Consider the following 19,570-nt stretch of genomic DNA (forward strand, 5'->3'; position numbering starts at 1 on the left):
GTGATCATATTAAAGCTTTGGCACGTGAAGGAAAAATTGATCAATTCCTCATTCACCCTCCAAGGGTTAACTGTAACTAACGCCAGGTAAATGTGATATATTCCATAAGTGGTGGCACACCCATATCTAAATCTTCCAACAGGGCCATGAATAATAGTGAACGAGCTTTAAGGTCTGGCCACCAAGTGTTTCACGTGGAAGACATCAGGGGAGGTAAGTATTAAAAGCCTAACTGGGATCCAATATGTTTCTACCCTGATGAAGAAAGAGGTATCATCTACCCTCACAACGACCCACTGATCGTGGAAGCTCACATAGCCAACTTTGAAGTACGATGAATCCTGGTAGACACGGGGGCTTCGGTCAATATCATGTTTGTTGAAGCTTTCAGGGCACTTAATGTAGCTGAACACTTGCTTGACCGCTCGATTTCCCCTCTGATAAGCTTCTTCGGTGATATCGTGCAACCTTTGGGGAGCATACACTTACCTTTCACCATTGGTACAGGCCTTTACACAGCTACCATTACCACTAACTTCCTGGTGGTTGATTGCCCAACGGCATACAATGTTATCTTTGGACGCACATGCATCAATGATCTCAAGACCATGGTATCCACATATATGTTGTTGATGAAATTTCCAACCCCTTATGGCAATGGTTACATCATAGGGGATCAACTTAGTGCACGATCATGTTACAACATTTCGGTCAAGCAACAGCACCTGCCAGTGCCCAAAGAAACCTTTTCTATACATGACCAAGTCATAAAGACCAGCTCAGACGAAGCCACCTTGGATTTTCATGGTGGCAACAGTCAACCCGACGATCCTCGAGATGACTCTTTCACCTAGCAAGCATAACTCGCTAAAAAGTTGGAGAAGGTCTCTATCTCAAAAGATTATTCGGATCGCATGGTGAAGATTGACACCACTTTGTCACCACCTATTCGGTTGGCATTGATCTCGTTTTTACAAGAGAACACTGAGGTCTTTGCCTGGTCATTCGAGAACATGCCAGGCATCTCTCCCCATATCATCTGTCATCGCTTAAGTATTGACCCCAAGACCAAGCCAGTGAGACAGAAGCGAAGATCTAATGATGCTAAACGGTACGAGGTAATGAAGGCAGAAGTTGAAAAACTCAAAGGCATAGGCTTCGTCCGCAAAGTCAATTATCCAATGTGGGTAGCAAATGTTATCCTTGTTAAGAAGAATCCGACCAAGGAAAGTCTCCTGCTCCAAAAGGTTTTGTGGAGAATATGTGTCGATTACACGGACCTAAACAAATGATGCCCGAATGATAGCTTTCCTCTTCCTCTCATAGACAGACTTATAGACTCTACAGCAGGGTATGAACTTCTGAGCTTTATGGATGCTTACTCAGGATACAACCAAATCCTCATGAACCTTCCGAACCAAGAACACACAGCCTTCACTACTGACAGGGGATTATATTGCTATAAAGTCATGCCATTCGGCCTAAAAAATGCAGGAGCGACTTATCAGAGACTGGTCAATTCAATGTTCGCCGAACAGATTGGGAAGAGCATGGAAGTTTACGTTGATGATATGCTAGTCAAAAGCAAACATGCTAACCAACACATCACCAACCTATTTGAAACTTTCACCATTCTAAAGAGGTATCGAATGAGGTTGAACCCCAACAAATGTGCCTTCGGCATAGGCTCTGGCAAATTCTTAGGCTTCATGATAAGCCAACGAAGCATTGAGGCTAATCCCGAGAAGATCAAAGCAATCCTCGACATGAAGGAATCGGTAACTTCAAAAGACATCCAGAGCCTTACTGGCAAGATAGCAGCCTTAACTAGGTTCATCTCTAAGGCCACAGACAGATGTGCTCCTTTCTTCAAAGCACTTAAGGGAAGTAAGAAGTACATTACATGGACTGATGAATGTGCTGAGGCATTCAAGAACCTCAAAGACTACATGAGTAAAGCCCATCTGCTCTCCAAACCTGAGGTTTGTGACACTCTCATTATCTATTTGTCGGTATCAACTTCAGCACTAAGTTCTGTTCTCATTAAAATGATGGTAATGTCGAACGGCCTATTTATTACGCTAGCAAGGCCTTACAAGATGCGGAGACACGATACTCCAACATTGAGAAATTAGCTCTAGCATTGGTCATGTCTGCTCGAAAACTTCGCCCTTACTTTCAAGCACACTCCATCATCGTGCTTACCAATCATCCTCTTCGACAGATACTCCAAAGTCCGGACACTTCTGGGTGAATGATCATATGGGCGATAGCATTGGGTGAGAAGGGCCAAGTAGTGGCAGACTTCATCGCCGACTTCATATATCCTGTTGATATTGTTTCTATGCCTAAAGAAGTGGTTTCATTACCCTCAGAAGCTCAGAAAATAGAACCAACAGCCCCAGCATGAAGTCTATATGTTGATGGCTCGTCCAACCAACAGGGTTGTGAAGCAGGACTAGTCCTTACGACCCTTGACAAAGTGGCGATGGAGTATGCTCTTCGTTTCAAATTCAAGGCGTCGAACAATGAGGTCGAATATGAAGCCCTCCTAGCAGGCTTACGTTTGGCCAAACACCTTGGGGTTAAACAAATTGATATCTTCAGTGACTCCCAATTGGTGGTTAACCAGGTCACCAATAACTTTGTCGCTAAGGATAGCTCCATGGCAGCCTATCTGGTACAAACATAATTGTTGCTCAAGCACTTCCACTACCAGATCACCCAAATTCCTCGAGCAACAAACAGTCATGTAGATGCTTTGGCTCGCCTAGCCTCAGCGGTGAAAGACAAGATTGGGAGAAAATTTCAGGTCGAATTGTTGGTAGCACCAAGTACCATGGTTGCGAAAGTGTGCAACTTACAACAGGGGGATAGTTGGATTACCCCGATTTATAAATTCCTTGCTCATGGCACCCTTCCAAATGACAAAGTCCAAGCTAAGCAGATTTGATACAAGGCTACCCGTTACTTGATCATTAATGACCAACTCTACAAGTGGGGTTTTAACCTACCATACCTAAAATGCCTTACGCCTGCAGAGGCAGAAACTGTCATTCAGGAAATACATGAAGGAGTCTGCGGAGATCATGCTGGATCTCAATCCCTAGCACACAAGGCTTTTCGCCAAGGATATTACTGGCCAACACTCCACCAAGATGTCATCAGAATATCCCGCTCATGTGATAAGTGTCAACGCTACGCAACTATTCCTCACTCCTCTCCCGAGCCGCTCACTCCTATGATCAGCCCTTGGCCCTTCACAAAGTGGGCCGAAGTAGAACCCTTGGCAACCATTACTGAGGTAAAAATAGAAGACTTCGTATGGAAGAATATCCTTTACAGATTTGGCATTCCCAATGCGATAGTCACTGACAACGGGCGACAGTTCGACAACAATAAGTTCAGGATGTTCTGCTCTAAGTTCAACATCGACTTATGTTTTACCTCCTCAGCTTATCCCCAGTCTAATGGACAAGTTGAAGCCATCAACAAAATAATCAAACGAACTTTGAAAACCAGCTTGGACAAGGCTAAAGGTTGTTGGCCAGAATTTGTACCCCAAGTTCTTTGGTCATACCGCACTTCGTATCGGACATCAACAGGAGAAACCCCATTCTCACTTGCCTTTGGTACAGAGGCAGTTGTCCCAGTTGAGCTTGAGCAAGCAACGTTCTGAGTCCAGAACCACGTGTAAAGCGAAAATGACAAACAACTTACCCTCAACTTAGATCTAGTCGAGGAACATAGAAACCAGGCTCACTTGAGGAATGTCGCCTACAAGCAGCGCATCTCCAACTTCTATGACTCAAGGGTCAAACCTCGTTATTTCAAAGTGGGGGACTGGGTATTGAAGAAAAGATTACTCTGCGACAAAGTCCCGAGCGAATGAACACTTAGTCCAAACTGGGATGGACCGTTTGAAGTTGTTAGCATCAGTCGCCCTGGCTCATACAAGCTTAGAAGCTCTGATGGCAAGACCGTTGGCCATCCATGGAACGCTGATCACTTGAAGTACTATTACAAGTAAACTCACATTGTACAAGTGTTAAGCTTCAGCCGTTCGGCATCCTATGTAACGAAGACTATTTGGCATGAATTCAATAAAGAGGTGATTTAGACAACTCGATCCTAATCCTCTTACATTCCTAGCAATGAAACACTCAGGTTCAAAGCTTCAACATGAATGCTTCCAACATGAAACAAAGTCTAAGTATATGTCAACAGAACTATACAAATAAACAAACAGCTTCACAGTATATTCGTTCAATCATACATTCCAACACATTCATACATAAGTCAACTGTGCTTTGAAAGGGTTCAACATATTTTGTGTCATTCGACACTTGTTACAATGTGCCTAGACACCTTGCCCTTATTCTCACCAACCAGGTGATGAAAGGTGAAGAAAGAACTCATCTTCATGCCACCAACCAGGTGATGAAATGTACAACCCGTACTCTCCTTCATGCCACCAACCAGGTGATGAAATGTATAACCCGTACTCTAATATCATTTGGCAACTTGCCACTCATGCCACCAACCAGGTGAAGAAGGAACTTATCTTCATGCCACCAACCAGGTGATGAAATGTACAACCCGTACTCTCCTTCATGCCACCAACCAGGTGATGAAATGTACAACCCGTACTCTAATATCATTTGGCAACTTGCCACTCATGCCACCAACCAGGTGAAGAAGGAACTCATCTTCATGCCACTAACCAGGTGATGAAATGTACAATCCGTACTCTCCTTCATACCACCAACCAGGTGATGAAATGTACAACCCGTACTTTAATATCATTTGGCAACTTGCCACTCATGCCACCAACTAGGTGAAGAAGGAACTCATCTTCATGCCACTAACCAGGTGATGAAATGTACAACCTATACTCTCATTCATGCCACTAACTAGGTGATAAAATATACAACCTATACTCTAATATCATTTGGCAACTTGCCATTCATGACACTAACCAGGGGAAGAAGGAACTCACATTCGTACCACCAACCAAGTGATGAAAGCAACTCACCATTCATTCCACCTACCAGAAGACGAGTGGTACAACTTGTACATGTGAACTCCTAGCATTCACAAATAATAAAAAACCCTCAAGCTTGACAACTCAACTAGAGGAGCACTTATGCCTAACAAGAGTTATAGTCACCAACAAAGTCTTATTGCAAGCCAACAACAACTTCAGTGTATGGCATACGAAGATCAAGCTATTCAGCCCTCTTGCATCTGCTTCAAACATTTCCCTTATGTAACAGTGTAAACACTACAACTCGTAGAAAGCTTCACACACTCTTGATCAAGACAATGTGAAGCAAAACCAATTTATGGTGCCAACAAGAGCTTCATCAATGGAGGGTAACCACAATTCTCAAAGGCTTCACACACTCTTGATCAAGACAGTGTGAAGCAAAACCAATTTATGGTGCCAACAAGAGCTTTATCAAAGGAGTTCAACCACAATTCTCAAAAGCTTCACACACTCTTGATCAAGACAGTGTGAAGCAAAACCAATTTATGGTACCAACAAAAGCTTCATCAATAAAGGGCAACTACAATTCTCAAAAGCTTCACACACTTTTGATCAAGACAGTGTGAAGCAAAACCAATTTATAGTGTTAACAAAAGCTTCATCAATGAAGGACAAGCACAACTCTCAAAAGCTTCACACACTCTTGATCAAGACAGTGCGAAGCAAAACCAATTTATGGTGCCAACAAGAGCTTCATCAATGGAGGACAAACACAACTCTCAAAAGCTTCACACACTCTTGATCAAGACAGTGTGAAGCAAAACCAATTTATGGTGCCAACAAAAGCTTCATCAAAGGAGTTCAACCACAGCTCTCAAAAGCTTCACACTATCTTAATCAAGATAGTGTGAAGTAAAATCAATTCATGGTACCCAACAAAGCTTCACCTACAAAGTTTCAACACAAAAGCTTCATCAATGGAGGACAACTACAAATTCTCAAAGCTTCACACTATCTTGATCAAGATAGTGTGAAGCAAAATCAATTCATGGTACCCAACAAAAGCTTCAACTCCAAAGCTTCACCTACAAAAGCTTCAACGCAAAAGCTTCACCCACAAAAGCTTGACCCACAAAAAGCTTGACCCACAAAAGCTTGACCTACAAAAGCTTGACCCACAAAAGCTTGACCTATAGAAGCTTGACCCACAAAAGCTTGACCCACAAAACTTCACCCACAAAAGCTTCACCTACAAAACTTCAACACAAAAGCTTCACACTATCTTGATCAAGATAGTGTGAAGCAAAATCAATTCATGGTGCCCAACAAAGCTTGACCTACAAAAGCTTGACCCATAAAAGCTTGACCTATAAAAGCTTGACCCACAAAAGCTTCATTTACAAAAACTTGACCTACAAAAGCTTGACCCACAAAAGTTTGATCCACAAAAGCTTCACCTACAAAACTTCAACATAAAAGCTTCACCTACAAAAGCTTCACACTATCTTGATCAAGATAGTGTAAAGCAAAATCAATTTATGGTGCCCAACAAAGCTTCAACCTCAAAGCTTCAACACCAAAGCTTCACCTACAAAACTTTAAAATATATATATATATATTTAATTTTTTTTTTCGGAAATTCGAAAATTTAAAAATTAGGAAATTCGAAAAAAAAATCGAAAAAAAAATTTTCCAAAAAAAAAAAAAAAAAAAAATTGCCTAGGCCTCCTCTTCTTTGGGCCTAACAACTTTCATAACAAATATATATGAAAGAGTTTTGGGTTACCACTTAGAAAGGAAATGCCTCATTCGTCAACTCCCCCGACCGGAGACTTGAGCGACTCCTACCATATACTACTATACCTTAATACTTAAAAGTCTCACGACCACTCAGTGACTTGGATTTTTCAAGTCTCCAAACGAGAAGTTTTCCTCATTTGGGAAATTAAGGCAGCACTACCTCAACCTACATGCTTCACTCACAAAGCTTCAACATACAAGCTTCAACAAAAGGAAAAATTCAAAGAACTTAGTAAAGAAGGCCTTTGTGTATTTAACACAATACGTTGAAATGAAACAAAGCTTGTTTATTGATATCTCCGATAAGTTACAAATATGTACATATACATGAATCAAAATAAACAAACAAGAGGGAGCCTTCACAAAGGTTGCTCAGGAGAAGTCTCAGCAGTCGGCAGAACCCTAGAAAGAGGAGGCTTCATAGGGTGATTATTCGGAGCCTTAGTACTAGGCAGAACCCCTGAAGGAGGAGGCACCGAAGGTTGATCATTTGGAGCTTCATTACGCGGAACAGCCCTAGAAGACGAAGGCAATAAATGCCTTTGGAACAAACCCACAAACCTCTGATGATCAAGTAAAATTTGACCATCAGATTCCTGCAGCTGGTCGAGCTTCCTCTTCATGTTTGTAGCATAGTCATGTGCGAGCCTGTGCAACTGTTTATTCTCATGCTTGAGCCCTTTGATCTCTTGTTTGAGACTTATCACTTCAGCCGCCAATGATTTAACTTGATGGGTTCGAGCAAATAGGCGTTGGGCCATATTAGACACAGAACCTGCACACTGAACACTGAGAGCCAGATAATCCTTAACAGCCAACTCATCAGACCGTTTGGAAAGTAGTCTGTTATCTTTGGGAGTGAGAATGTTTATGGCCACCATCGCAACAGTCATATCATTCTTCATCACAGAGTCCCCAATGGTAAGAGGACCAGTAGGGGATAAGAAGGATGAGCGCCATATGTTGTCTTGAGAAGGCATGGCTGCCTCTTCACCAAAGTTTAAGTCAAAACAACGGTCGGATGAGCCAGACATTCTCAGAAATGATGAAGGAGAAATGAGGTGCAATAAATCTCTGAAGTAATGGGAAAATTCCTACAAGCAATAAGTCTCTGAATGAACTCCTTGCACACAATTGGTGCCCTTATAAAAGATAAGGCAACAAGGCCGTTGGTTCAAAAATCGAAGAGGCACCACTTTCTAGATTCCGAAGAGGCACCACTCTCCGGATTTCGAAGAGGCACCACTTTCCACACGCAACATCAGCTTCTCGGGTACCACATATAACTTTGCCAAAGATCTCTGACAAAGTTTAGACACATAAATTTTAAAGGTCCAGCTACCCTATTATTACCCACAAGGGTAAAGGAACAGCACCACTGCTTGATAACTAGAAAGTCTTAATGTGTCAACCTCCGTGCTCCGTGGCAAGGCAGACTGGCAAAAATACCCAACCTTTACTCACATTCGAGAAAACACTCACAACAAGATTGCTTTCTCAAAAATTGAAGAGGCACCGATCTCCGAATCTCAAGAGCCAGACTCAAAATAGGATTGTTTTCTCAAAAATCGAAGAGGTACTGTTATCTGAATCTCGAGAGCTAGATCCTCGACATGATTACTTGTTCGAAACCTGAAGAGGCACCACTCTCTGAACTTCGAGAGCTAGATTTCCTTGGATAAAGCTTGTCTGCAATCTTCACACGCAACATCAGCTTTCCAGATACTACAGACCACTTTTTCAAAGCGCTCTGACAAAGTTAAAACATGTGAAGCTTGCAGCTCTCACTACATTGCTATGACCAAGAAGGGTAAAGGAATAACATTATTACTTACTCAAAAATCGAAGAGGCATCGCCCTCCGAATCTCGAAAGCCAGACTCCCTACAGGATTACTTTCTTAAAAATCGAAGAGTCACCGCTCTCCGAATCTCAAGAGTCAGACTCCCAACAGGATTGCTTTCTCAAAAATCGAAGAGGCACCGCTCTCCGAATCTCGAGAGTCAGATCCCCGACAAGATTGCTTGTTCGAAAACCAAAGAGGCATCGCTCTTCGAACTTCGAAAGCCAGAATTCCTTGATAAAGCTTGTCTACAATCTCACACGCAACATCAGCTTTCCAGATACCACATACCACTTTTTTCAAAGTACTCTGATAAAGTTAAAACACGTGAAGCTTGCAGCTCTCATTACATTACTACGACCAAGAAGGGTAAAGGAATAACATTACTACTTGTTGTTAGGGAGACTCCTATATATGTCTACCTCCATCCTCCACGGACAAGCAGACCTGCAAAAATGCTCAACCCTTCCTCATATCTGAAAGGGCACTCCCAACGAAGCCTCTCGAAATACTCATCTTTCTTCCCCCCCAATAATACCTATGCAAACCAGCCATACCAGAGCAAGAGTATCTCATATCATAAGGGTCAAAAGCAAGAGTACCCCATATCATGCTTTTTCCCTGTCTTTTCTTTTGCCCTTGTTCTTACCTGTAAGACAAGGAGAAAGAGAGCAATCGGTCAGCACTTGGAATCAAGCTTCCAGTCAGGAACTGACTGCCTGGAACCCATTGCCTGATTACTTACCTGGCATTGCTCTCGAGTACTCATCTTCAACATCTTATTCTTTTAGAAAAGATACCACATCTGCCTAAGGAACAGATAGGGCAAGTGAGAAGGATACAAGGAAGCATGTGGAGACAAGCGCAATAGAACACATGCCGATTCATCTATTACTTCGTCAACAGCAAAAGTATCCCATATCATCAAGGTCGAACGCACTCTTGATTTGATGGACTTGTTTTGACCCTCAAATTCTTGAGTCGGCCTTATACTCTGGAGGAAACCAGAAAACCCTTCAGCCCAGTTCAAGAATAAGCCTATGGAAAATTACTTCTTCAAAAGCAAAAGTATCTCATATCATCTTTTCTCCATTTGCTTCTCCTTATCCTTGTTGCTGTTTACGACACAAGGAGAAAGAGAACGATCAACTGGAAGCCGATGTTGAACCTCCGATCCAGGTTGCTTGCTTGGAAGTCTGATTGCTTACCTTGTCTGTTACCTCTTTCGGCAAATCTCCTAGATCGGCGACTTGGGGGACTCATACTATAGGGTTTTGTATTGCACTTGACCAAGCCCGAAACTACAAGTAAGCTTCAAGTGAAATTGATACATTACCTTGTGCATCTTCATCGGTTAAAGATGCCACCCCTGGATGGAGGAAAAGTACTTCCAAAGAAGATACCACATCTACGTATGAGATAGATAAGGCAAGTGAAAATGATACCACACTTCGGTACTTAGAAGTTTCGTGATTACTCAATGGCTTAGATCTTGCAAGTCCCCAACCGAGGAGCTTCCCTCACTCGGGAACTTAGGGGAGCACTGTTTGTACCATACTTGACCAATCCCGAAACTACTGAGCACCGGTCAACGTTATACCGTCAAGGACTTAGAAGAGTTTCCCTTCAACCAGGAGGCCAATCACAGCATGACACGTGTCGACATCAGAAGCCAATTATAGCGTGACACGTGTCAACATCAGAAGCCAATCACAACACGACACGTGTCAATGTCAAAATGAAACTAGAAACTTTCTTCTATAAATAGAGATCATTCTCTCACAATATTTCTGAATGTCATTTGTACTAAATCATTCACTAGTACTCACAAAATGAGAGCTTAAACCTATGTACTTGTGTAAACCCTTCACAATTAATGAGAACTCCTCTACTCCGTGGACGTAGCCAATTTGGGTGAACCACGTACATCTTGTGTTTGCTTCCCTGTCTCTATCCATTTACATACTTATCCACACTAGTGACCGAAGCAATCTAGTGAAGGTCACAAACTTAACATTTTCTGTTGTACCAAAGTCCTCACTGATTTTGTGCATCAACATGATTGATTGCAACATTATAAACGTGGTTGTAGTATCTCTGGGATCGTGATACAAACCTACATGGAGTTTCTAAAGGACTTACATGTACTGATTTAAATAGTTTTAGATCACAAGAACATCCTCTCGGTTCTCAAGAAGCCTTTACTTTGCGGATGCAGAATTATTCGAGCGGATGTGGTATACCCGTCTAAGTGAATATTTGATCAGTTAGGATATATGCCCCTGCGTATACAAAATCCGAAATTGCTAGAGTTGAGACTACTAACTCGCACCTAAAGTCGGACTTTAAGATGAATGATCTTGGGAGAACTCGACATTACCTCGACCTGAAGTTTCGAGCTAGTTCTAATGGTATTCTAGTCCATCGTTCGAACTAGACCAAAAAGGTGTTATGTCCAAGTATACCCTAATCGTCTGTATACTAGATGTAAATGAGACCTTTATGGAGGGTATGGTGCATAAGGTTCAATATTGGAACGTGAGGTAGCCATATCTAAGTACCATGGGCATTTGTTGTACTTAGCTCAAATGCATTAGATCTGACATCTTATATGCTGATAATCTTTTGGCATAAAGCAGCATTGCACCTAACACGCCACCACCAAATTTGGTGTTAAAGACGTCTTTTCGTTACTAAGGATTTGGGCTTATCTATCCTTATGCATTTTAGAATAGATCACACCCCCTTGATTTTCGGAATGATGCATACCTTGTGGGATTCGCTGAATCAAACCATCTGTCTGACCGCACAAGATACGTTCCCGAATGGTTAAGTCTTTACCATTAAGGAACACATCAATATCTTGGAGGTCAACTAGATAGACCTTTTGTTGCGAAACATTTGAATCATTCCAAGACTCACTATGTCTCATCACGTGAGAGATATGGTTGAGAACTCTTGTTAAGCATAATCAAAATCCCTGCAATTTTCATCCATCGTTGAGTCCCAACAACGATCCATGAATACAATGCTTTATGTATCGACCAGATCATGATACATCCAACAAGTCAACACCAAACATATTGTGTCTACATCAGCATGAGTATCAGAAGATTGAAGTCAAGCAGTCCAATCCCAAAAAATCTTGCAGACCTCTACACGGAGTCATTACCTAAGTCTACCTTCCAAAAGCTTGTCCAAGGAATTGGTATGCGTAACTTTCTCACTTGCGATGCTTGTAGTTTCATTTGGAAGTTTTGTCAAACTCAGGAGGAGTATTCAGAAGTATACTCACTTGATCTTAATGTACTATTTTCCCCTATGATTAGGAGCATTTTTCCCATTGGTTTTTGCTACCTAACTAGGTTTTAACGAAGCACCTATCTTAGGCTGGTCATACCCTTGTGAGTTTTTCTATTTGCATTCAGAAAACGTATAGTTTTGACTTAATGCAACTTCTCACGTTTCTCCTTAGCCTATAGGTTTTTCTCCCATCTTGGGTTTTGCCATAGCAAGGTTTTGTGAGTTTTATCACCCATGCATTCTTCCATTCGTTTTGAGACTCGCATTCATTACTTGTGCCGACTAGATGAGATGACTTTATCAACTGCTTCTACATTTGCCTGAAGATCTGATGCGCCATGTACTTGAGTATTTGCACACTCAAGGGGGAGTGTTGTGACATACGTTCTTATCAATATGTGATTGTATAAATCTTAAGTAGAGATAAAATAGGAATCCCTTGAAATCTAGAAGATCTTTCCTAATATACTTTGTATTACTTAGAGAACAAGTTTCTCTCCTCCTAATTACTATAAATAAAGGCACAAAAACTGGAAAATTAACACATAATTCCTCAAGTCTATTCTCCAATATCTCTCTCTTCCCTTTGCCGCACCTTTCTGTTAAATATATGCCATAACATAATATATAGATTTAATAATAGAATATTAGAGTCTTGCACCAAACGCTTCACTAAATTACTCAAACTTAGTCTATTCTAAGTTTGTCCAACTTAGTCCCTGATACTAGTCCAGTCTGAGATAGTCCGATACAACAAACGTAGCCTTACGGTAAAAGGCAAAAAATATATTAAATAAACATTTATGTCTCTACCGTTGGATTAGATCCGACGGTAGTGAACGGGGACGAAAGTCCTTCGTACGATCCTACACGTGCCACACACATGTCTTGATTCCGTGACCATCGTTTCTCACTATTGGCTCAGGCGGTTCCATTGCTATAAATAAAACCTCACCGAACTCCTAGAGCATTCCAAATTTCCAATATCCCTGGATCCAAAAACCCAAACGAAAAATCAAAAACAAAAACAAAACCAAAATCAATCGAATTTAACTAGGTCTAATTTCAATTTTATCTGCAAAAACAACAATGGGACACGGTATTTTTCACTTGTTTATCTTAATTTTATTTTTAATTTCATTCAGAATTTAAGATAGAATAGTGGTGCTAATTGTTGTTTCAATCTTTCAGGTGATAAAGGAGGCAGACCCAGTAAAAAACCCAAATTCTCCGCCAAGGTTTTTGTCTTTGATTTGTTCTTAAACTTAATTTTCCCAATTGTTTCTGTAATTTTACATAAATTTCGTACGATTTATTGCTCACAACATCAGCTGTTGTATGCAATTGCAGGAACTTGCTCACGTGGAAGACGACGACCCATATTACGGCGGCGAAGATGTCGACGATGATCCTCGCGACGGTACTGAAATTACTTTCTGTTTTGGAAATTAGTTTTTGATTTTTCTGATGGGTTTTGGTTGCTTTGAATTAAATTGGGTGAATTTTGACTGTCATTGGTTGATTAAAGGTGAAGGGAAAAAGAGGGATTTTACCAAATTAGAACTGAAACCTGACCACGCCAATCGGCCTTTATGGGCTTGCGCTGATGGCCGGATATTCCTCGAAACCTTCTCTGCTTTGTACAAACAAGCTTATGATTTCCTAATTGCCATTGCGGAACCCGTTTGCAGGTACCCATTTTTGAGTTCAGACGAAATTCTAATTGTTGGCCGGGTTCTTCGTTTTGTTGAATCATGGATATTTCATAATGTATGCGGGTTTGGTTAATAGGCCAGAGTCGATGCACGAGTACAATTTGACCCCTCATTCGTTGTACGCGGCTGTGTCAGTCGGTCTTGAGACAGAAACCATCATTTCTGTTTTGAATAAACTGTCAAAGACCAAGCTCCCTAAAGAAATGATTGAATTTATACACGGTTCTACTGCCAATTACGGCAAAGTGAAGCTCGTTCTTAAGAAGAATAAGTATTTTGTCGAATCCCCATTCCCAGAGGCAAGCTTTTTATGCCTTTACATTTTTCCAGTTATACTATGGATACAGATTTGTTTGGTTATTGAGATATTCTTGGAAACGGTTGCAGGTGTTGAAGACATTGCTTAAGGACGAAGTCATATCTAGAGCAAGGCTTAACTCTGAGGTCTGCACATTGATCTTCCAAGAATCTTTAGAGGCACACGTTAACTTTTTATGTATATTATTTTTCCTAGTGTTCATCAGTAATATGTATTAACTTCTTACTTTCATATGGGTATCATTATATTGAAACCATTTAGATTGTAATAGTAGTTTTCTTTGACTTCCCAGTGTGTGATGTGCATGGAAAAACCTATTTCTACATTGATATAAATTGGAGTTCTTTTACAGGGTTCTCGTGGAGCTGATGATTTTACCATTAGCAAAACAATGGGTGAAATTGGAGCTGGTCCCAGTGATTTGCTAAATGAAGCAGAACTGGCAGCTGCAGCTGAAGAAAAAGAAACTCATGCATTTGAAATTGATCCTTCACAGGTAGATTGTTTGTGATTTGAAAAATGAAGCCCTTTGTTTGTTGTTATTAGCTTGTTCCCCTCTAGGTCATGCTTGGTATTAGGGTCACAGTTTAGACTCTTACCCCTACACTATCTTCTTGAAACTGACGCCCTTGGTTATGCATATTTCCTTCTGCACCATGTTCCCATCTATTAGGTTGATAAGTACCTAGATTTCATCACAATAAACAGAGAAAGCAATCCTTGAATGTCAATATATTGCCTTCTAGCGAGACTTTGTTTATCTTATAATTATCGTTGGATGATATGTGCATTAGATCAGCATGCTTTTGTATGATTGTCAGGTTGAAAATGTTAAGGAACGTTGCTTGCCAAATGCTTTGAACTATCCCATGTTGGAGGAGTATGACTTCAGAAATGATACAGTGAGTTAATGACCAAGTTTCTCCCTGCACAGAATTATTAGTTGGTGATAAATTAACCATTTTTTTGTTTTTTGATTTTCATCAAAACCATCACTCTTTTCACACTGCAGGTTAACCCTGATCTAGATATGGAACTAAAGCCTCAGGCTCAACCACGACCTTATCAGGAGAAGAGCTTGAGTAAAATGTTTGGGAATGGTATGCTTTTCTTGAAAATTTAAACATTCTTTGAAGAAGTAATCTACTTTTCCGAACGTTTAATCTTGGGAGCTATCTGAATTCATTGAATTTAATCAGGCTTGTTCAATTTTGGCTGGAATTACCATGTAAAGGACTAATCATGTTTAACTTTTCTTTCAAGATCTGTGCATAAGCAGTCGAAATTAGTTCCTTTGAATGAAAAGAGAACATATTTATCTTGCATTATTTGATGTTTTTTCTTTTTCCTGTTTCCCTTTTATTATTGGTTTTAATTCCTGAAAAATATATTAAGGACCTAGTTTTTCTGTTTGAGTTTTTTTTTTTGTCCATAATGTCTTTTAATACCAAGAAATAAACATATCGTTTTGGCTAAGAGTTGGATCTTTTTGTCTTCAAATTTGTTATGTAACATTGCAGGGAGAGCAAGATCTGGCATTATTGTGCTACCCTGTGGTGCCGGAAAATCTCTAGTTGGTGTTTCTGCAGCTTCCCGGATAAGAAAGAGCTGCCTTTGTTTAGCAACAAATGCTGTCTCTGTTGATCAGTGGGCTTTTCAGTTCAAGTTGTGGTCAACAATCCGCGATGATCAAATTTGTCGTTTCACATCTGATAGTAAAGAAAGGTTCCGTGGAAATGCTGGGGTGGTTGTAACAACATATAACATGGTAGCCTTTGGTGGAAAGAGGTCAGAAGAATCTGAAAAGATTATTGAAGAAATAAGAAATAGAGAATGGGGATTGCTTCTCATGGACGAGGTAATTATATTATTTTCATGGATGAATCTTTACTCATACTATTATGTACACCTCATATACATTATAGAATATTTACTATTTCCTCCTTTTTATTTAGGTGCACGTTGTTCCTGCTCAAATGTTTCGGAAGGTCATTAGCATTACTAAGTCTCACTGCAAGCTTGGGCTCACTGGTAAATCTGATAATCATGGCTTCAGACCATATCCTGCATTTGTCCTTGATCTTTTTGCTCCCGGAATTCCTAATTTATTTATCAATATATATTTGCAGCCACACTTGTGAGAGAGGATGAGAGGATCACAGATTTGAACTTCCTTATTGGTCCGAAATTGTATGAAGCAAACTGGTTGGATTTGGTAAAAGGTGGATTTATTGCAAATGTACAGTGCGCTGAAGTATGGTGTCCAATGACAAAAGAGTTCTTTGCAGAATATTTGAAGAAAGAGAACTCCAAGAAAAAGCAGGTGTGTCTATCCTGAAGTGCTCATAGTTGAGGGTCGGGTTTCTTTTTTTTCATTTTTTTGTAATTTCTATTTCTGCCAAGATATAACATTTGTCATTTGGTGTCAAGCATGTCACATGTCAAATTTTTTTCTGGTACAAAATGTTTCTGGTTGCTGTTGCCTGATGCGTCCTTTTCATTTTCAGGCACTTTATGTGATGAATCCAAATAAGTTTAGGGCATGCGAGTTTCTTATACGTTTCCATGAACAGCAACGTGGAGATAAAATTATCGTCTTTGCTGACAATCTTTTTGCGCTTGTGGAGTATGCAATGAAACTTCGGAAACCTATGATCTATGGTGCCACCAGGTTGCTCATGGGCATATTTTATATTCATTAACAGCGTTTACTTGGGTTTTGTCACATCTAATACTGGCTAAATCTTTGTGATGTTAGCCATGTTGAGAGGACAAAAATCCTAGAAGCTTTTAAAACAAGTCGTGACGTAAACACTATATTCCTGTCTAAGGTACTCTATCAATGTTGTCATCCTTCTTTATAATATTCTTGTTTTATGAAATGGATTTCCACTTTTCTTTTTCTTGTAAGAAAATAAGTTTCCATTTATTTTAAATGAATTCGTGTGATAAATACTACTTGGTTGCAGGGATCTCGTGTTTCAGTTAGGCTTTATTCTAGCTTATCACTTATTCACTTTGATGCGAAACACTTGTGTGCTTTTAGGGGGAAAGAAAAAGAAAAGACTATTTTGTCATAAGAAATTGAATTGTTTCACACTTTCTATTGCTGCTTTTCAAAGGAGTTGTCTATCTACTTTGACAACTGAAACGTATCATATATCATGGACAATTGGGAGATATATGCATTTTTATTGTGTGAATGTTATTGTATTTGAAGCTGAAGCATTTGATTAAAAAGGATGTTTGATCATTTTATGTTAATTTCAGGTCGGTGATAACTCCATAGATATTCCTGAGGCAAATGTGATAATTCAGATCTCGTCACATGCTGGTTCAAGACGTCAAGAAGCGCAGCGTCTTGGTCGTATTCTGAGGGCTAAGGTTTGTTTTCCTACGGATATGCACCTTTCTTCTGATAGTGGGTTTTTTTTTATTCGAGGAATTAGTTACCCTTTTTTCCCCATGACTCTTTACTTCTGTATTGTTCACCCTTTATACATCCATTTGACAAAATCCTGGTTACTGTATTTTGTTTTCTTCTTTTCTTTCTGATATAATTGGGGACAAGCCATTTTTGTGGTACTTTCTTTGCATCATTACTATTGGTAAATGACATAACATGCAGTATTCTTTGTTCTCAAATCTGGAGATCAGATGAATTCACAATCACTAGACATCTTTAATGTGTTCTTCTACCTTCTGATTGTATCAACAGGGTAGACTTCAGGACCGGATGGCAGGAGGTAAAGAGGAGTACAATGCATTCTTTTATTCCCTCGTATCAATGGACACACAGGTATGTGCTTGTTTTCTCCTTGTTACTATGTTTGATATTAAGCATTTTTCAGTTCTTTTAATTGAGAACATCTTGACAGTGTCCCCAAGAATTGAGATTATTGCACGGATGATATATGTTACTTCCATTTTGTTAAATCTTCGTATTCAATTAGTTATCTGTTTGGAATACAGGAAATGTACTATTCAACTAAGCGGCAGCAATTTTTGATTGATCAAGGTTATAGTTTCAAGGTACAATATTTTGATATATCTATGTTCTCTTGAAGTGCTGTTTTCATTAGCTTTCAATATCTTTCCTTCGATCTCTATGGTCTGTAATTATCTTTTGTGTTATTTACTACTGACAGATTATTACAAGCTTGCCCCCGCCTGATTCAGGCCCTGAATTGAACTACCACCATCTTAATGACCAACTGTCACTACTCTCCAAGGTTACCTGTTTTTATTGATTGCCAAGTTTTGCTCAAAACATTATTTCTTTGAGATAGAAATTTCTGACGTCTTTAGCTTCCCCAGGTGTTGAGTGCTGGTGATGATGCAGTTGGTTTGGAGCAACTAGAAGAAGATGCCGATGACATTGCCCTTCATAAAGCTCGCCGTTTCAGTGGATCCATGAGTGCTATGTCGGGTGCAAATGGGATGGTTTACATGGAATACAGGTATGCCAATCTGGTTTTCCTTGTTTTTGTTTTGTTAGGAAGTAGGAAGAAGGTACATCCACCATTTTTTTGGCTAACCATGACTCATATCCTACTGTACAGCACTGGGAGAAACAAATTTGGCAAAGGCCAGATCAAGGGTAAGCCCAAGGATCCAGCCAAGCGACATCATTTGTTTAAAAAACGCTTTACCTGAGAAGAGAGACTAGAGAAACAAAGATCTAAGGTGATTCTCCTCTGATGTTTGGATAGGAACACCCCCTGTTCCACATCTAGTAAATTTGCGCAAACTGGCGGAGTGTGCTCTCCGTAGAAATTGTGTAGTAAAAGAAAATTCACCTGATCTGTGGAGTGTCCTTGTACTCTAGCTTGATATGCAAGTTATTAGCAGAGGAAGACGGACAAACTTGGAACGGAAGTTTTTTGAAAGCGAGTACGATATACGTAGAAAAACAGATACAAAAACAAAGTTGCATCTCCCCCACCTTTCCTTGCTCATAGGCTAATTATGTGTTATGGAGTGTTTGTTACGTTGAATTGGTCTGGACTGGACTATTTTATCAGAATGTGCCGGATATAGAATGAGCTGAAATGAATTGAGTACAAACAGTACAAATAGCACTATGTTAGCTTCATTTTGAAATGTCTTAACGTTTCAAGTTGAAATTTGTAAGCAACACTTCCTTTGAGGGAGTTTCTTCAAGTGCAAGAAACTGATTTTTCCTGTTGAAATTTGTAAGTAACACTTCCTTTGAGGGAGTTTCTTCAAGTGCAAGAAACCGATTTTCCCCGCTTTGGATGCACGTATTGGGGTGCGTTATTTGAAGTAAAATAGGCCAAGAACAAAAAGAAGGCAACTTTTGCTAGACATCCATACCATTCTCCATCATATGTAGACTGAGTGAAAATAAAAAACAGGAGCCACTGGGTAAGAAAACCACTTCATCACATTGTGGTTGTACAAGAAATCCAATAGTACACCAGACCATGAAACAAAGTTCAAAGGAGGGAAAGAAACTACGAAATCCTTCAGTCACCAGAAAGGAAACTTAAACAAACAACTCATCCAACCAACTTAAACAACAAGACCGATGCCTACTCACAACTGAATGGATCCAAGAAACTAGTTCGGTTGAGAGAT

At 40.0% G+C, this 19,570-nt stretch overlaps 1 protein-coding gene across 2 annotated transcripts; it reads left to right on the plus strand.

Moving 5' to 3' along the window:
• The first annotated feature begins 12,853 nt into the window (after positions 1–12,853).
• LOC114825658 (general transcription and DNA repair factor IIH helicase/translocase subunit XPB1) lies at positions 12,854–19,161 on the plus strand. 2 transcript variants are annotated; one of them, XM_029104690.2, is made up of 20 exons: positions 12,854–13,034; positions 13,127–13,173; positions 13,286–13,355; positions 13,464–13,626; positions 13,727–13,949; positions 14,038–14,094; positions 14,322–14,465; positions 14,791–14,871; positions 14,982–15,069; positions 15,490–15,827; positions 15,925–16,000; positions 16,099–16,292; positions 16,477–16,640; positions 16,728–16,800; positions 17,240–17,353; positions 17,688–17,768; positions 17,942–18,001; positions 18,118–18,201; positions 18,287–18,429; positions 18,532–19,161. In XM_029104690.2, exons 1-20 carry the CDS (start codon positions 13,025–13,027, stop codon positions 18,623–18,625), a joined length of 2,304 nt encoding a protein of 767 aa, XP_028960523.1. In that variant the 5' UTR covers positions 12,854–13,024; the 3' UTR covers positions 18,626–19,161. The 2 variants fall into 2 exon arrangements, with proteins under 2 accessions (XP_028960523.1, XP_028960524.1); XM_029104691.2 differs by lacking the exons at positions 12,854–13,034; positions 13,127–13,173; positions 13,464–13,626 and having other exon boundaries at positions 13,627–13,949.
• The last annotated feature ends 409 nt before the right edge of the window (positions 19,162–19,570 follow it).

This window comes from Malus domestica, chromosome 06, assembly GCF_042453785.1.
Source record: "Malus domestica chromosome 06, GDT2T_hap1".
Lineage (NCBI taxonomy): Eukaryota > Viridiplantae > Streptophyta > Magnoliopsida > Rosales > Rosaceae > Malus > Malus domestica.

Coding starts and splice junctions, on each gene's coding strand:
- LOC114825658 (XM_029104690.2), top strand. Junction 14,095..14,321: donor GAGCAAGGCTTAACTCTGAG/GTCTGCACATTG, acceptor GTTCTTTTACAG/GGTTCTCGTGGAGCTGATGA. Junction 14,466..14,790: donor TTGAAATTGATCCTTCACAG/GTAGATTGTTTG, acceptor TATGATTGTCAG/GTTGAAAATGTTAAGGAACG.